This window comes from Pyrus communis, chromosome 16 (genome assembly GCF_963583255.1).
Source record: "Pyrus communis chromosome 16, drPyrComm1.1, whole genome shotgun sequence".
Lineage (NCBI taxonomy): Eukaryota > Viridiplantae > Streptophyta > Magnoliopsida > Rosales > Rosaceae > Pyrus > Pyrus communis.
The window spans coordinates 820,600-834,045 of NC_084818.1; the positions used below are offsets into that span (position 1 = coordinate 820,600).

The 13,446-nt window shown below is 37.0% G+C and overlaps 3 protein-coding genes across 3 annotated transcripts; 2 read left to right on the top strand and 1 right to left on the bottom strand.

The window, feature by feature from the left end:
• Positions 1-1,794: 1,794 nt before the first annotated feature.
• On the top strand, positions 1,795-5,564 carry LOC137720744 (vacuolar protein sorting-associated protein 26A-like). Its single transcript, XM_068459860.1, has 12 exons — positions 1,795-1,906; positions 2,442-2,491; positions 2,599-2,673; positions 2,878-2,952; positions 3,093-3,165; positions 3,324-3,368; positions 3,627-3,738; positions 3,882-3,948; positions 4,162-4,206; positions 4,360-4,415; positions 4,684-4,859; positions 4,971-5,564. The coding sequence occupies exons 2-12, from the start codon at positions 2,489-2,491 to the stop codon at positions 5,147-5,149; spliced, it is 906 nt and encodes a 301-aa protein (XP_068315961.1). The 5' UTR covers positions 1,795-1,906; positions 2,442-2,488; the 3' UTR covers positions 5,150-5,564.
• LOC137720745 (rhodanese-like domain-containing protein 14, chloroplastic) lies at positions 5,517-7,251 on the bottom strand. The gene is made up of 6 exons (XM_068459861.1): positions 6,811-7,251; positions 6,616-6,662; positions 6,384-6,476; positions 6,122-6,260; positions 5,922-6,024; positions 5,517-5,836 (listed from the first exon to the last, which is right to left on the bottom strand). Exons 1-6 carry the CDS (start codon positions 7,013-7,015, stop codon positions 5,710-5,712), a joined length of 714 nt encoding a protein of 237 aa, XP_068315962.1. The 5' UTR covers positions 7,016-7,251; the 3' UTR covers positions 5,517-5,709.
• Positions 7,252-9,278: 2,027 nt separating this feature from the next.
• LOC137720643 (uncharacterized) lies at positions 9,279-12,441 on the top strand. The gene is made up of 8 exons (XM_068459732.1): positions 9,279-9,498; positions 9,941-10,085; positions 10,164-10,332; positions 10,670-10,940; positions 11,131-11,396; positions 11,478-11,693; positions 11,813-11,915; positions 12,013-12,441. The coding sequence occupies exons 1-8, from the start codon at positions 9,348-9,350 to the stop codon at positions 12,072-12,074; spliced, it is 1,383 nt and encodes a 460-aa protein (XP_068315833.1). The 5' UTR covers positions 9,279-9,347; the 3' UTR covers positions 12,075-12,441.
• The last annotated feature ends 1,005 nt before the right edge of the window (positions 12,442-13,446 follow it).

A 13,446-nucleotide genomic window follows, 5' to 3' on the forward strand; every position in this document is an offset into this window, starting at 1 on the left:
GGGAACTTCCTGGAACCAAATGCATGTTAGGTGGCTTATTCACAAGTATAGCCGTCTTGCATGTATGACAGGTGGAACTTGGAAATCTAATGACACACACACACAGACATATATATATATATATATATATGTTTTCATTCCAATGAGTTCACCCAAGGAAAATGATAGGTGATATAAGCTCAACCTTTTGGGTACAAAGTCAATCTCAACTCCTATATTGTTTCTGTTTATTTAATTTCATAACCATCCATTAATCTATCTTTCAAATTCTGCTATATAAAAAAAAATTACATAACTAAATCATAGTCTAAAAAAATCGCATAACTAAATGACACGTGGTACAACTAGACCGATTAAAAATCATATCCAAAATTACAAATAAAATTATTTTTTATTATTTTATAAAATAAAAAATACTAATATTTTATTATCTATTGTCATGACTATTCAATTAGGGATGGAGATACAAAAGACAGTTACTGTTCACTGGAGGCTATTCAATAGTGAGTTGCCCTAGGGGGCCTTTGCAACGCTGGAATTGCTCTAAGGGTGAAGGCTAAAGTTTGGTAGTTGTATGTTTAGAATTTTTGTTACGGAACTAATCATATGACAAAAGAGATAAACATATATTGTATGTAACTGATAATAAGACGAATTTTTGATTTGCAATCGGCTATCTTCCAAGCAATTTGAAAGTTTCCACACGCTGTAAGATTTTTTTAATCAAATGAAAACTTATCCGAAAGTTAAAATAGATCACGAAGCCCTTGAATTCTTTTCCGTTACATCTATAAGTTATTATATTGAAATAATCGACAGGACATGAAGCTTCAGGCCTCTACTCATCTATCTTTTTTCTTCTAAGCAAAATTAGAGTTCTCAATATATTGGGAAAGCAAATATTTCATGGAGGCTTTCTAAGACGAGAGAGAAGGGAACTAGGGCTGCGTTTGGTTCAAATCGGTTTGATTTTTTGTCAAAATCGAAATTGAACCGAAATTTTAACATCTCCAACAGAATCATAACATAAGCATTTCAACTAGGGTGAAAGAAAAGAAGGGGGAGAAATAATAGGTTAGGGTTTAGAGTTTCTAAAGGCTTTTTTTTGAATATTTTGCGCTTAAAGTTTGGCAACACATTAGGCTTAGCACATTTGAGCTTACAAACTGGGTTTAGAAAATAAGGAAAACTAATGAAGATGATTTGAAAACTTTGAGTTTTAACGATGAAAACAAAATAAAAAGTAAAGTGAATAGTACCAGGTTTAACTTTTTAATGTAAAAATGTGATTTTTCGTTAAAGTGAACAGTATTGCAGACTTTTCGTTAAAATATGTTAGAAAATAATACTCAAAACAGATAATTAAATTAAAAAAATATTAATTTAATTAATTTGGTTTGGTTCGGTTTCTAGACCACTGAAATCGAAACCAAACCAAAAGAATTCGGTTTTGTTTGGTTTTTTTGTTCGATTCGATTATTTTGGTTTTGATTATGTTCGGTTTTCAGTTTTTTGAACCCACCCCTAATAGAAGGGGTAAGGGACAACACGATTGTGTGGGTGAGAAATTTGCTTTGAGTCGCGTGATTTACGTAAACAGTTTAAAATTATTTGATCCAGAGTGAGTAACATCCTATTAGTTTGGTTCAGCTTTATGAAGAAAATCAAAATATTTCAAGCCTTGCCTCCAAACAAAAAATAAATGAAAAAAACAAAGAAGGAAAATCGAAGCTTCGTTCACGTGCTCGCACGTGAGAACGAGGACGGCTTGAAGAAGGAAAACAATACACTTTCGAGTCTTGTTCCCAACTGTCGATCAAGGAGGAGTAGTTTCGCTCTTCTTCTCCGTTAGCCCTAAATCCCCAATTCGCAGCGCTCGCCGATCTCTCACTACGTCGTCAATAAGGTACGTGAAATTCATAAATCTCCAACTCCATATTCAAAATCTTTCCTGTAAATTTACAACTTTTCTCTGATTGAAGCTGATCATCGATTGAATTTGCTCAATTGTTCCCCATTTTATGCCTATTTAGAGCCGATTAGGTATCTATGCAGTTGAATTGGGAAATCCTTTTTATCTGTGAGAATTAGGGCACAAATTTTGAGCTTGGAAATGGTGGGTGGTTGTGCATTTTAGCTGTTTTTTGGTTACGATTCGTGCATTGGGTTTTTAGCATTTTAAATTGTAGGTTAAGTGAGTAAATTGTGATTTGCGAGCTTAGAATAATGTTCGTTGTGCATAAACAGATAAATTTTGCACCTTTGTAACTGCAAACTATGTGTGTCTGAAGTTGACTATTATTAGTTTTGACATTTATTCTAGGTGAATTTTTAGGGTATTGAGGAAAAATTTTGGTGTTTGGTAAATTATACATGATTAGCGAGAGGGAATGCTTTATAATGTGTATTGAGACATGAATTTTCCACATTGAATTTTTCAGGTCTCTTGAGTGAGCTATTAGGAACTGGGCATTTTATCCTGATCAACATGGTAAGGTTTCATGAACAGCTACGGTTGCTGGGGTCATTGTTCAATCTCGTTATAATCATGAGGAATTCTTTGTGGTATTAATTTGGCACACTTCCAATTTGTCGCAGAATTACTTAATTGGAGCATTCAAACCATCCTGCAACATTTCAATCACGTTTTCTGATGCCAAAACTCGGAAGCAGGTAATCCATGTTTAAAGAAGAAATTGAGATATTTTTCCCTTCAGGATCGTTAAAGAACATATTATTGATGATAGCTCGTGCTCCTTGTTACTTCCAACAGATCATTTATCCATGGCTTTATTAAATGCAAATCTCAAATCAAAACTATACGAGATTGGAAAATCAGCTTAACATTTTTCCCTCATCTCTGGTCTGTTTCTGTAGGTCCCCTTAAAGAAGGAAAGTGGCCAAGCAGTATTGGTCCCACTTTTTCAAAGTCAAGAAAACATTTCTGGGAAGGTATATTGTTTGATTGCATCGTTTTGAATGATAAGCATTATAGTACACAAAGGTTAAATCTTTAGGAAATTGATTTCGAGTAGTTTAGACTATAAAGATCACCTCTTAGAGATATTTCCTTTCTTTGTTGTCAATTTCAGATTAATATAGAACCAATTCAAGGGAAGAAGGTCGAACACAATGGAGTTAAAGTTGAGCTCCTCGGTCAAATCGGTATTGTTTTGTTATTTTATTTTTTGTTGCTACTTGCTAGTTTCCTGTGTTATATTTGTATGATGTGGAAAGATGGAGGTTTAATGTGAAAATAATAGCATTTCTTAGGATTTTTATTTCTTACCCGAGCACTCTTATAGACTTTATTTATGTTGCAGAGATGTACTTTGACAGAGGCAACTTTTATGACTTTACTTCCCTTGGTGAGTATGCTCTCGCTTCATTTCATTAGCTTTGTACAGTTTCTACTCAGTTTTTCAAACTACTGATTTTGATTCCTTGTTTATAACTGCCAACCCTTTACATTAGAAATAAAGAAAGATAGGGATTAATCATTATGATGCTCCAAATTTTCATATTTTATCCATCATCAGTCTGTCTATTTATCATTTTACTGAAGAAAGAAAAAAGGGTGATGTTTTCCTTGTAATTGTCTTTAAACTTGTTGCTCTTGTTAACAGTTCGTGAACTTGATGTTCCTGGAGATATATATGAAAGGAAAACATATCCTTTTGAGTTTTCTACAGTTGAGATGCCATATGAGACTTACAACGGGGTGAATGTTAGACTTAGGTAAGTCTTAAAACGATCATCGTTACTTGTATTTTCATTATTTTTTTGTTAATTGAAGTAAATATCTATTGGCAGCTTTTAGATTTTGCGTGAACATCATGTTCATAATTCATGCTGACATATTGTAAATTTGCTCTTCCTAGGTATGTTCTGAAAGTCACAATTAGTCGTGGTTATGGTAGTAGCATAGTGGAATACCAGGATTTTGTGGTAATCTCTCTCTTTTCTCTCGTTTTCTTGGAAATCAGGATTTTTTAGCAATATTGTTCATTCTGCTCCTCACCTTCTATTGTCTATGCTTTCAAAACCTGCTCACAATTTACTACTCACAGGGTTTCACATATAAGTGATTATCATTACCATTCACAATCATTAGTCATGTAGCATTCTCACAATTTATATTGATGTTGTTCTGTGCTTCAGGTTCGCAACTATTCCCCGCCTCCATCTATTAACAATAGCATCAAAGTGAGTACCAGATATGTACTGCAACAAAAAAGTTTCTGTTCATCCATTAGCTTAATTCCATCTTATGTTGCATCTCTCTAGTGTGATGCAACAACCAGCCCATTGTTAGTCCTCCCTCAATGGATCTTTCTTATAGTTTTGTTCCCTTTGCAGATGGAAGTGGGAATTGAGGATTGTCTGCACATTGAGTTTGAGTACAACAAGAGCAAGTAAGTTGAAATATATCTGACCAGGGTTGTATGTGTATTGTTAGTGGTTTACATGCATGAGATGAAATCTGGAAACATTGGCTATTTTCAAATGCTAAGTTTCATTGCTCCACAACCATTGCCTGAGCTCACTGGTGTAGAGCGGGTTTGTACAAAGAGAACTTTGTGCCTAGGATGTAATAAATCGGAACTATGTTATGTTGAGAAAGTTAAAACAAAAGAGAACAATTTGGCGTTAATTATTGGTGTGTTGATACTTGATATACAGGTACCATCTGAAAGATGTTATTATCGGCAAGATATATTTCCTTCTTGTAAGAATCAAAATAAAGAATATGGATCTGGAGATCAGGCGTCGAGAGTCAACAGGGTCGGGGCCCAATACTCATGTTGAGACAGAGACACTTGCTAAGTTTGAGTTGATGGATGGTGCTCCAGTAAGAGGTATGTTCTTTAACTCTTTTGCTTTCTTAATATGATTAACGTCTAAGCTTGCTGCAATTCTTCAACTGTCCATATATGAATGGTTTACGTGCATATGCTTACCTTTTTCAGGTGAATCAATTCCCATTAGATTGTTTCTTAGCCCTTATGAACTCACACCAACACACCGCAACATCAATAACAAATTCAGCGTGAAGTATTATTTGAATCTTGTTCTGGTTGATGAAGAGGACCGACGGTATTTCAAGCAGCAAGAAATCACTATATACAGGATTGAAGAGACGTCATGATCACTCATTTCACATGCTATCTCCATTTGATCCATTTGACGTGGAATAGAAGATAAAATTTCTCGTGGCACCTTGTAAAGCTTAAAAAATTTCGACCTTATTGTGCTTCAATGACTTGGTATTCTGGCTGAGTTGCAACTTTGATACAGGATTGTCGCATGTACATGGGCGCGGTGGAAGGACAAGATCTCCGGTTGCAGTGATGATACATCATGTAACAATCATCCTGTATCTTAACTTTGTGAAGTTTCTCCAATTTACTTTGTGAATTACCATTGGAGAAATTAAGTTTGAACTTTAAGCCTGCTTTCTGTTATTGTTATATCTTTGATGGAATTCTGCAGTTCAATTGATCGAAAAAGAGAAATGATGAAGACGGGCGGAAATTATCCGGTCGTTGTTATGTTTAGCATCATTACAAGAACATTCAATTTGAATCCGAATTCACAAGTTGTTAGTTATGCTAAGAAATCAATGGCAAGCGCGCGCGCGCACACACTCATTTATGAACAAAACACGCTCCTTTGAAGCAATCTTTCTTTCATACTGCCACCGGTACTTCACTCTTCTTCTTCTTCTTCTGCAACCGATGGCAGCCCCTCTTTGAACCACTCGTAAAGTCCGCCTTCTAAGTGGAAGACATTCGTATAACCGTTGAGGACGAGCAAGTAGGCTGCTATCAGTGATCTGCAGGAGACTGGCGTAAGTGATCAACGTGATCAACTCTGCAACGAATTGAAATCTCAAGGAAGAAGAAACTAAACTGAATCACCTTGACTGTTGACCTTCTGGGAGATTTTGGGTAGGTCTCATCGTACCGCCGGAGGCGCAAGCCACTATTATCTTTGCCTTCTTATCAAGCTGCGATCCCACACCTGTTACCATATACCACAACATTGTTATTATTTGGTGTTTCTGCACCTGTAAAAGTTGTCTATTGACAAAGCAAGCTAGCTTATACTTAATACATACTCGATATGAAGTCAGGGTTCTCTTCTGTGCCGGCAAAGATGCCGAAAAACGCGAAAGCAGCACGGCGGGCAATGTCCCACGCTGTCCACTCCTTTATAAGCCTGTATATTTGCACGTTAATCGCGCCCGGCGGATGAGCCTGCATTCACCGCAAACATTCATTTTCCGGTACTTAGTTAGCCAGCTCAAACTTCCTGCAGAGATTGGCATGACGCCGGTAAGGGTGACAAATGCAATCACGACGAAGAAAACTTAACCGAACCTCTTTGAATTCCGCTTCAGGCCGCACGTCAAGAATCACGAAGTTGTTTTCTTTTTGGAGCCTCAGAGCTTCTTTCACATCCACACTCCTCACCTGCACATTTTTTCGTCAAAATTTCGGCACCGGTGATAGTTCAATGCTAACGTTCTAACATGGTATCAGAGCAGATTATTCACATGTTGCGTTCGTTGATTGAACTCTATCTGTTTCAGAGGAGAACAAGTGTACGTACCTTTTTCTGTAGGAGAAGTTCCCTCTTAGTCTTCCAGTCCTCTTCAGCTAGCCTCTCCAAAACATGAGAATCAAGAAACCAAGTGAGGCTGGATTAATTTGACTTCAATTATAATCGCTTTTTTTTTTTTTTTTTTTGACAAAGCGATATTCTGAACTAGTCTGTTATACGTAAATACAGGTTTTATAGTTGTACCTGGCGTTTTAGCTTGTTTTGTTGCTGCACTACGGATTCTGAGGCCCTGTGACGAAAACCGTTGCCTTGTGGATGATGATGATCTGACTGATCCGACGGCTGTAAGCCAGCAGGAATTCTGGTTATGCTGGCAATGCTTGGAAGCCAATGATCCCAACGGGGAAGAATAAGATGGGTTCAGCGTGATCGAAGTCAGAGAAGCCATTAATTCCAAATATATTTATGGCTCCAAAAGCCCCAAGAAATCCTCCAAAACCCCGAGAAATCAGCAGCTATATAATCTAAATAATCTGGATCAATAATTCAATAATTCAAAACAAATGGAAATGGTGTGTTTTGGGATGTTATGAGTGCTTATTTGTTGAGTGACGTAGGGCATGGATAATGATATAATGGGATTTTATCTCTTTCTCTTCCCAAAATCTGAGTTTGTGGTGGATATTTGATATTTCCGAGGGTTTATTGCTGTTTCAATTTCTTTCATCCTCACCTCCTCCCCTTATGTCATGTTGTAGGACCGTGCCTATATGATATAACCCACACCAAAAAATAATGAAAGTTTTAATGAAACACTCCCGATACTGTTTATTTTTAGCGAAAAATCATATTTTTAATTTTTCCTGATATTATTCATTATACCTTTATTTGTCATTTTTCATTAAAACTAAAGTTTTTTTTTTTTTTTTTTGGACTTTTCGTTCGTTTTCCTAAAAATCAATGCTCTTAAATCACCATCCGTTGACTCAATAGGAGCAAATTCTAAATCCACATCACGGTTCATTCTGAATTTGATTCATTTCGCGTGTAAATCGCATGATCGTGGTTGTAGGAGACTGAAATGCCTCTAAGTATTTTCTGCCTCTAAAAAGGTGTACTGTCGTGACCTAGCACCAGATGATCTCCTTTGAACCTGCCTCCTATCTACCTTTGTTCTTGTTCTTTGTCATATCAATACTATTTTATAAAATTTTATAATTATTAAGTGGACGGAGAGGGCTCGAAATTATTACAACGGAAAATGAGTCTTAAATCTGAGACGCATGGATAGAAATCCAACACTTTATCAACTAGAATATTAGATCACATGTAAATATCCATACTACTCGTACACGGCATGTCTACTTATTTAAAGTAAAGCCGAAAACTGATTGAAAGGGATGGATTATGGATTTGCATGTGAGTACATGATGCAGAGTAACGGAAGATATGCTGTTAAGTTGGAGGAATCCCATTTCTTATTAATTCTAAATGAGGTATTATACAAGATTAGTGATAACACCTCATTCTATTTATTTTCACTTTCGAAATTATTTAGACTAAGGGGATGAGAAGTGAGTCGATTAAACCTCACAATGGGCTAGCAATAATGTAGTTTATGAATTAGTGATAACAAATGATATTATCTAAACTAAGAGGGTGGAGAGTGAGTCGATTAAACCTTACAATAGATTGGCAAATAACGTGGTTCAAATTCGCTTTTAGTGAGAATCGAACCTAAGACCTCGTCGAATGCTCTTTGTAAATATCTCAGGGATCCTCCAATTACATCCGTTGATCGTACATCGTGCGGCCAATTTTCGTCGGGTACAGTCTATATTCGATTTTAAATAATAAAAAATTACAATGATTTCTGATTGCACGATGTACGATGGACGGATGTGATTTGAAAATCTTCGAAAACTTCGTAAAAAGGACCCGGCGAGAATTCTCGCTCAAAAAAGGAGGCAGATTCTCTGCCCTCCCACTTCCCGTGCCCTCCCATGCCCTCCTGTTTGTGTGGTCACGGTTAAGTCACGTCAACATTTTATATTACTATTCCTTTTTATCTTATTATCTCTATAAAAAACAATATAAAATGTTGACGTGATTTAACCGTGACCACACAAAACAGGAGGCAGGGGAAGTGGGAGGGCAAAGAATCTGCCCCCTTAAAAAAAGAGGTGGATTGTCTGCCCTCCCATTTTCATACTCTCCTCATGCCCCTGTAATGTGTGGTTAAGGTAAAGTCACGTCAACATTTTATATTAATTTTTTATAGAAATAATAAAACAAAAAGTAATAGGAATATAAAATATTAACGTTGCTTAACTGTGACCATACAAATAAAAAAACATGAAAAGAATATGGAAATAGGAGGGTATACAATCCACCTCCCTCAAAAAAACCCACCGACACCAACAAACTCTACGTCATGAATCTGATGTCGCCACGTGTCACTTCACTCCAAGTGGAACATCTTAAATTACAATACCACGTGCAGTGCGTTTCTCCTGCTGCCTCATCCTCAGGATTGTCCTGCACTCGCACTCTTCTCCCCATCTGTTTCCAAAGTCAAAACACTTCAGTAAACGTACAGCCGTGCGATGCATCGTTACAGATTGTAGAAACAGAAGACGGATGCAGAGGATCAGAGCTCAATCGTCTTCTTCCTCTTTTGCTATATTAACCATATCTCTCTACACGTACCTTAAATTCTCACTCCTCTCCTCTCTCTCTCTCTGCTCTCCCTTTCTATCTCTAGAGTGCAGTGAGTAACAATGGAGGTTTTCTACTACATGGTGTTCGGGATACTAGCGGTGGTGGTGGCCGCGGCGGAGCTCAGCAAGAGCAACAAAGACCGAATCAACACCCCGTCAACTTTCAACGTCTTCAAGAACAATTACCTTTTCGTTTACTCTCTCATGATGGGTAAGCCCACTAGATCTCACCCAAATTATCATTTCTCTCAATGCGTGTATGTTCGTTTTCAAATGTATGTGCCTTGGTTTGGTGAATTTTGATCCGATCTGATGCGATTAGTGAGTTGTATTGAGTTTCTAAGTGGAAATTTAAGCACCCATTTGCGAGATCTGCGTGTTCAATATGTTTTCTGATAGTTTTGATTGACTTGTTCATGGTTTTTAGAAGAATCTTGGGATTTGTTCATCGTTTTTCTGATTGAAAAATATGCTGGCGTTGCTTTGATTTTAACTATTTTCTTTTGGTTTCTTCTGAATTGGTGAATAGGAAGTTGGATCTGAGCTGCACTTGGTTGTAATTTGAGTGGATTTAGTTAATTATATAGGAACTTCTCTAATTGAATGAACAATTGGTTTAAATTACTGACAAATTAATGGTTATATGGCAATAGCTGGGGACTGGTTGCAGGGTCCTTATGTCTACTACCTGTACACTACGTATGGATACGGAAAAGGCGACATCGGACAGCTTTTCATTGCTGGTTTTGGCTCTTCCATGTTGTTTGGAACAATTGTTGGATCTCTGGCAGACAAACAGTGAGTTTTCGCTCTAATATCTGTTAAATGGTTCCATGATTGTTCGATAATTTTTAGCTGATGTTGTCGTGAATTCAGGGGCCGAAAGAGGGCGTGCATCACTTATTGTATAACTTACATACTGAGCTGCATCACCAAGCATTCTCCTCAGTACAAAGTTTTGATGTTGGGGCGTATTTTGGGTGGCATTGCCACATCACTTCTATTTTCAGCATTTGAATCATGGCTTGTTGCAGAACACAACAAGGTAACGCGTCATTGCTCTGCCCTTCGTTGTTTTTTAAAATCGTTTGCTCACAGATCCACTCTAGATGTGTGGTTTTAGTGGATGATTACTTCACCAAAAGGGTACTACTATTATGCTCATTAGCTTATATCAGAAAGAAAAATGGTTGCTTGAGGCACAAAATTTGTTGCCTTTGTATTTTGTTTGGACTTCATTATTTGTTACACATAGGCATTGAGTTTGACTAGGCGCTGTTTCCCTTGGTTGGGGGCGTGAACTGTGAAAATTTGATTGATTTCGAACTTTTAACCCCTTGTATCAATAAATCTTAGATCTGATCTTCCTCTTGACTGTGCAGAGAGGTTTTGAACAACAATGGCTGTCAATTACATTCTCTAAGGCAATATTTCTTGGCAATGGTGTTGTTGCTATCTTGGCTGGGTTGCTTGGAAATACACTGGTCGATGCACTGGCTCTTGGGCCTGTGGCACCCTTCGATGCTGCTTCGTGCTTTCTGACAATTGGAATGTTTGTAATTTTATGCACATGGACAGAGAATTATGGAGATCCTTCAGAGAGCAAGGACTTGTTTACGCAGTTCCGGGGTGCTGCTGTTGCCATTGCTTCTGGTATACTATAAACTTAAGCTAATATTTTTGGATGATAAATTGTGTATGTTTAATGGTCGGCTGTGGTGTTTGCCCCTGCATAACTCCAACCATTCTTGTCATTCCGTTTACAACCTCATGGTCTTTTCACCTGTGTTCTATAAGTTATATTCTCCGTCTCATTTATTATTATCTTTTTTACGTGGTTCAGATGAGAAAATCGCATTACTGGGTGCCATACAGTCTCTATTTGAAGGTTCGATGTATACCTTTGTGTTCCTATGGACTCCTGCTCTGAGCCCCAATGAGGAGGACATTCCACATGGTTTTATTTTTGCCACTTTCATGTTGTCTTCAATGCTTGGAAGCTCCCTTGCATCCCGGTTGATGGCTCACCAAACACCTAGAGTAGAGAGCTATATGCAGATTGTCTTTGCCGTCTCAGCTGCCTCTCTCCTGCTTCCCATTGTGACTGGTGTATGTTGGGATTCTGGTGTATTGTTTTCTTATTTATTCTAAGTTGTCGTGCTGTCCCCTAACTTTGCTAATTTCCAACAGTTCTTGGTAGCACCTTCCAATGTGAAAGGAGGGAGCATCTCTTTTGCTGGTTGCATCCAGCTTCTCGGATTCTGTGCCTTTGAGGCTTGCGTAGGACTGTTCTGGCCATCCATTATGAAGATGAGATCGCAGTACATCCCCGAGGAGGCCAGGAGCACGATCATGAACTTCTTCCGCATTCCTCTCAACATTTTTGTCTGCGTTGTGCTGTATAATGTATGTTACAGTTCTTGGTCGTTTATCAGAGTATATCTTAGGAACATGATGTTGTCATGTACGTGTGCTCAGTCCACCTCTTCTGTAACCAACCAGTTGGTTTCGTTTGTATTTTGCAGGTTGATGCATTTCCAATGACTGTTATGTTTGGTATGTGCTCGATCTTCCTCTTCATAGCATGTCTCTTGCAGAGGCGCCTCATGGCGATTTCAGACAAGCCCAGTAAGTCATTTTTTCGCTCAATCCATAGCCTAATCCTAGACAAGCTTCCCTTATATTTTTCGTTCTTATGGTCGGAACTATTTGATTCTGTCAACAGAGAGTGAAGATCGGGCATCAATGAAGGAGAGGGACAGCGAGGCAGAGCCGTTAAACATATAATCGATGCTGAGCTGACAGACCGGACTTTTGAGAGGTTAAAGAGAACGACCTCATCCGTTCAAATCCGTTCAACATACTAGTAAAGTTCCCGTTAACTAAGGGTATATTCAATTTCGAAACGTTAAGGATGCAGAATGTGTGAGGAAAACAGTGGTCTACCCAGCAAAGATGGGTAACGAAGAAGATCCGGTTGAAAGTTTATTGCGAAATTTCGGGGAAGGAAAATCATCTCTTCTTGTAATGCCATTGTTGTTATTCTTTTACAGCATCCAAATAGCCTCTCTCATATTTTTCTTCATTAACATTGAAGTGTTAAGTGTACCTACGAATTACGATTAGCTAAATGCAATTTTGTTTTATCATTTTAGTTTTTGTCTTCAAAACCGACCGCAATAGCGTTATAGGATTCATACAATCAATCTCACTTAGTAGAAAAAGGTTTTGTTGTTGTTGTATCTTAGTTTTTGTCTTCTACAAAATTAGACTGCAGCTTTTGATTTATGTAAACCCAACAGTCAGCTTTTCGGTTTAAAAATTAAATATAAAATATTTGTATGACTCCATAAATGGTAAGACCGTCTCCAAATACAAAAAAGATCCTGCGAGAATTCAAGTCACATTTTTCCCAAAAATCGTGAGTTTCACAACTTTTGATCTATTATCCAAAATTTACGAAAATCTTCTTTAAAAAAAAAAAAAAAAAAACGCTATTCTCTTGCCATTTTCACCGCACCATGAAATTTATCTAGGCCATCTCTAGCCCTTGGAGACAAAGCTTAAAAATTTAAGTTAGAAAATTTTAAGCCCCCCATAAACTATTTTGTTCTTCCTGTCCTTATAGCTTAAAATTTTAGTCCGAGATTATTAAATAAGGCTTTTTAGCCAAAATGGTCCCTGAAATTTGCAATCAATAGAAATGGTCATTGAGAATGTTCACCATCAATCATTTTGGCTTTTCCGTGCAAAATTATGTTAAATAAGGATCAAAATAACAAATATACCCTCATTTTATTAAATAATAGGCCAAAATGATTTGATAAAAATTAAGGGTATTCTAGTTATTTTATTCTTATTTAATGGAGGTTTTTCACCAAGGATCAAAATGATTGATGATGAACAATCTCATGACCAATTCTATTGATTTGAAATCTCAGAGACCATTTTGATTAAAAAGCCATTAAATAATGATTTTAGCTTAATTTTTATTTTTTCAGTAACTTTTTTGAAAAGAAAATTTATGTAGATTATCCTAATTTATTTTTATGAACATTTTAATCTAAAAAATATTAAAATTTCGATAAGTACTTTAAAATCATACGAATAATTTTGGACGTTAGATGTAATTTTTCAACCGTCAAATCTTTTTTTTTTA

Bases quoted from the DNA above. Each gene is read 5' to 3' on its own strand.
- LOC137720744 (XM_068459860.1), top strand. The intron at 3,739-3,881 runs GTAAGTCTTAAA...TGCTCTTCCTAG, and splicing joins GGGGTGAATGTTAGACTTAG to GTATGTTCTGAAAGTCACAA. The intron at 4,207-4,359 runs GTGAGTACCAGA...TTCCCTTTGCAG, and splicing joins CTATTAACAATAGCATCAAA to ATGGAAGTGGGAATTGAGGA.
- LOC137720643 (XM_068459732.1), top strand. From the start codon at position 9,348: ATGGAGGTTTTCTACTACATGGTGTTCGGGATACTAGCGGTGGTGGTG. The intron at 11,694-11,812 runs GTATGTTACAGT...TGTATTTTGCAG, and splicing joins TCTGCGTTGTGCTGTATAAT to GTTGATGCATTTCCAATGAC. The intron at 11,916-12,012 runs GTAAGTCATTTT...TTCTGTCAACAG, and splicing joins GGCGATTTCAGACAAGCCCA to AGAGTGAAGATCGGGCATCA.
- LOC137720745 (XM_068459861.1), bottom strand. From the start codon at position 7,015: ATGGCTTCTCTGACTTCGATCACGCTGAACCCATCTTATTCTTCCCCG. The intron at 6,477-6,615 runs GTACGTACACTT...AAAAATGTGCAG, and splicing joins AACTTCTCCTACAGAAAAAG to GTGAGGAGTGTGGATGTGAA. The intron at 6,261-6,383 runs GTTCGGTTAAGT...CGGTGAATGCAG, and splicing joins CTGAAGCGGAATTCAAAGAG to GCTCATCCGCCGGGCGCGAT.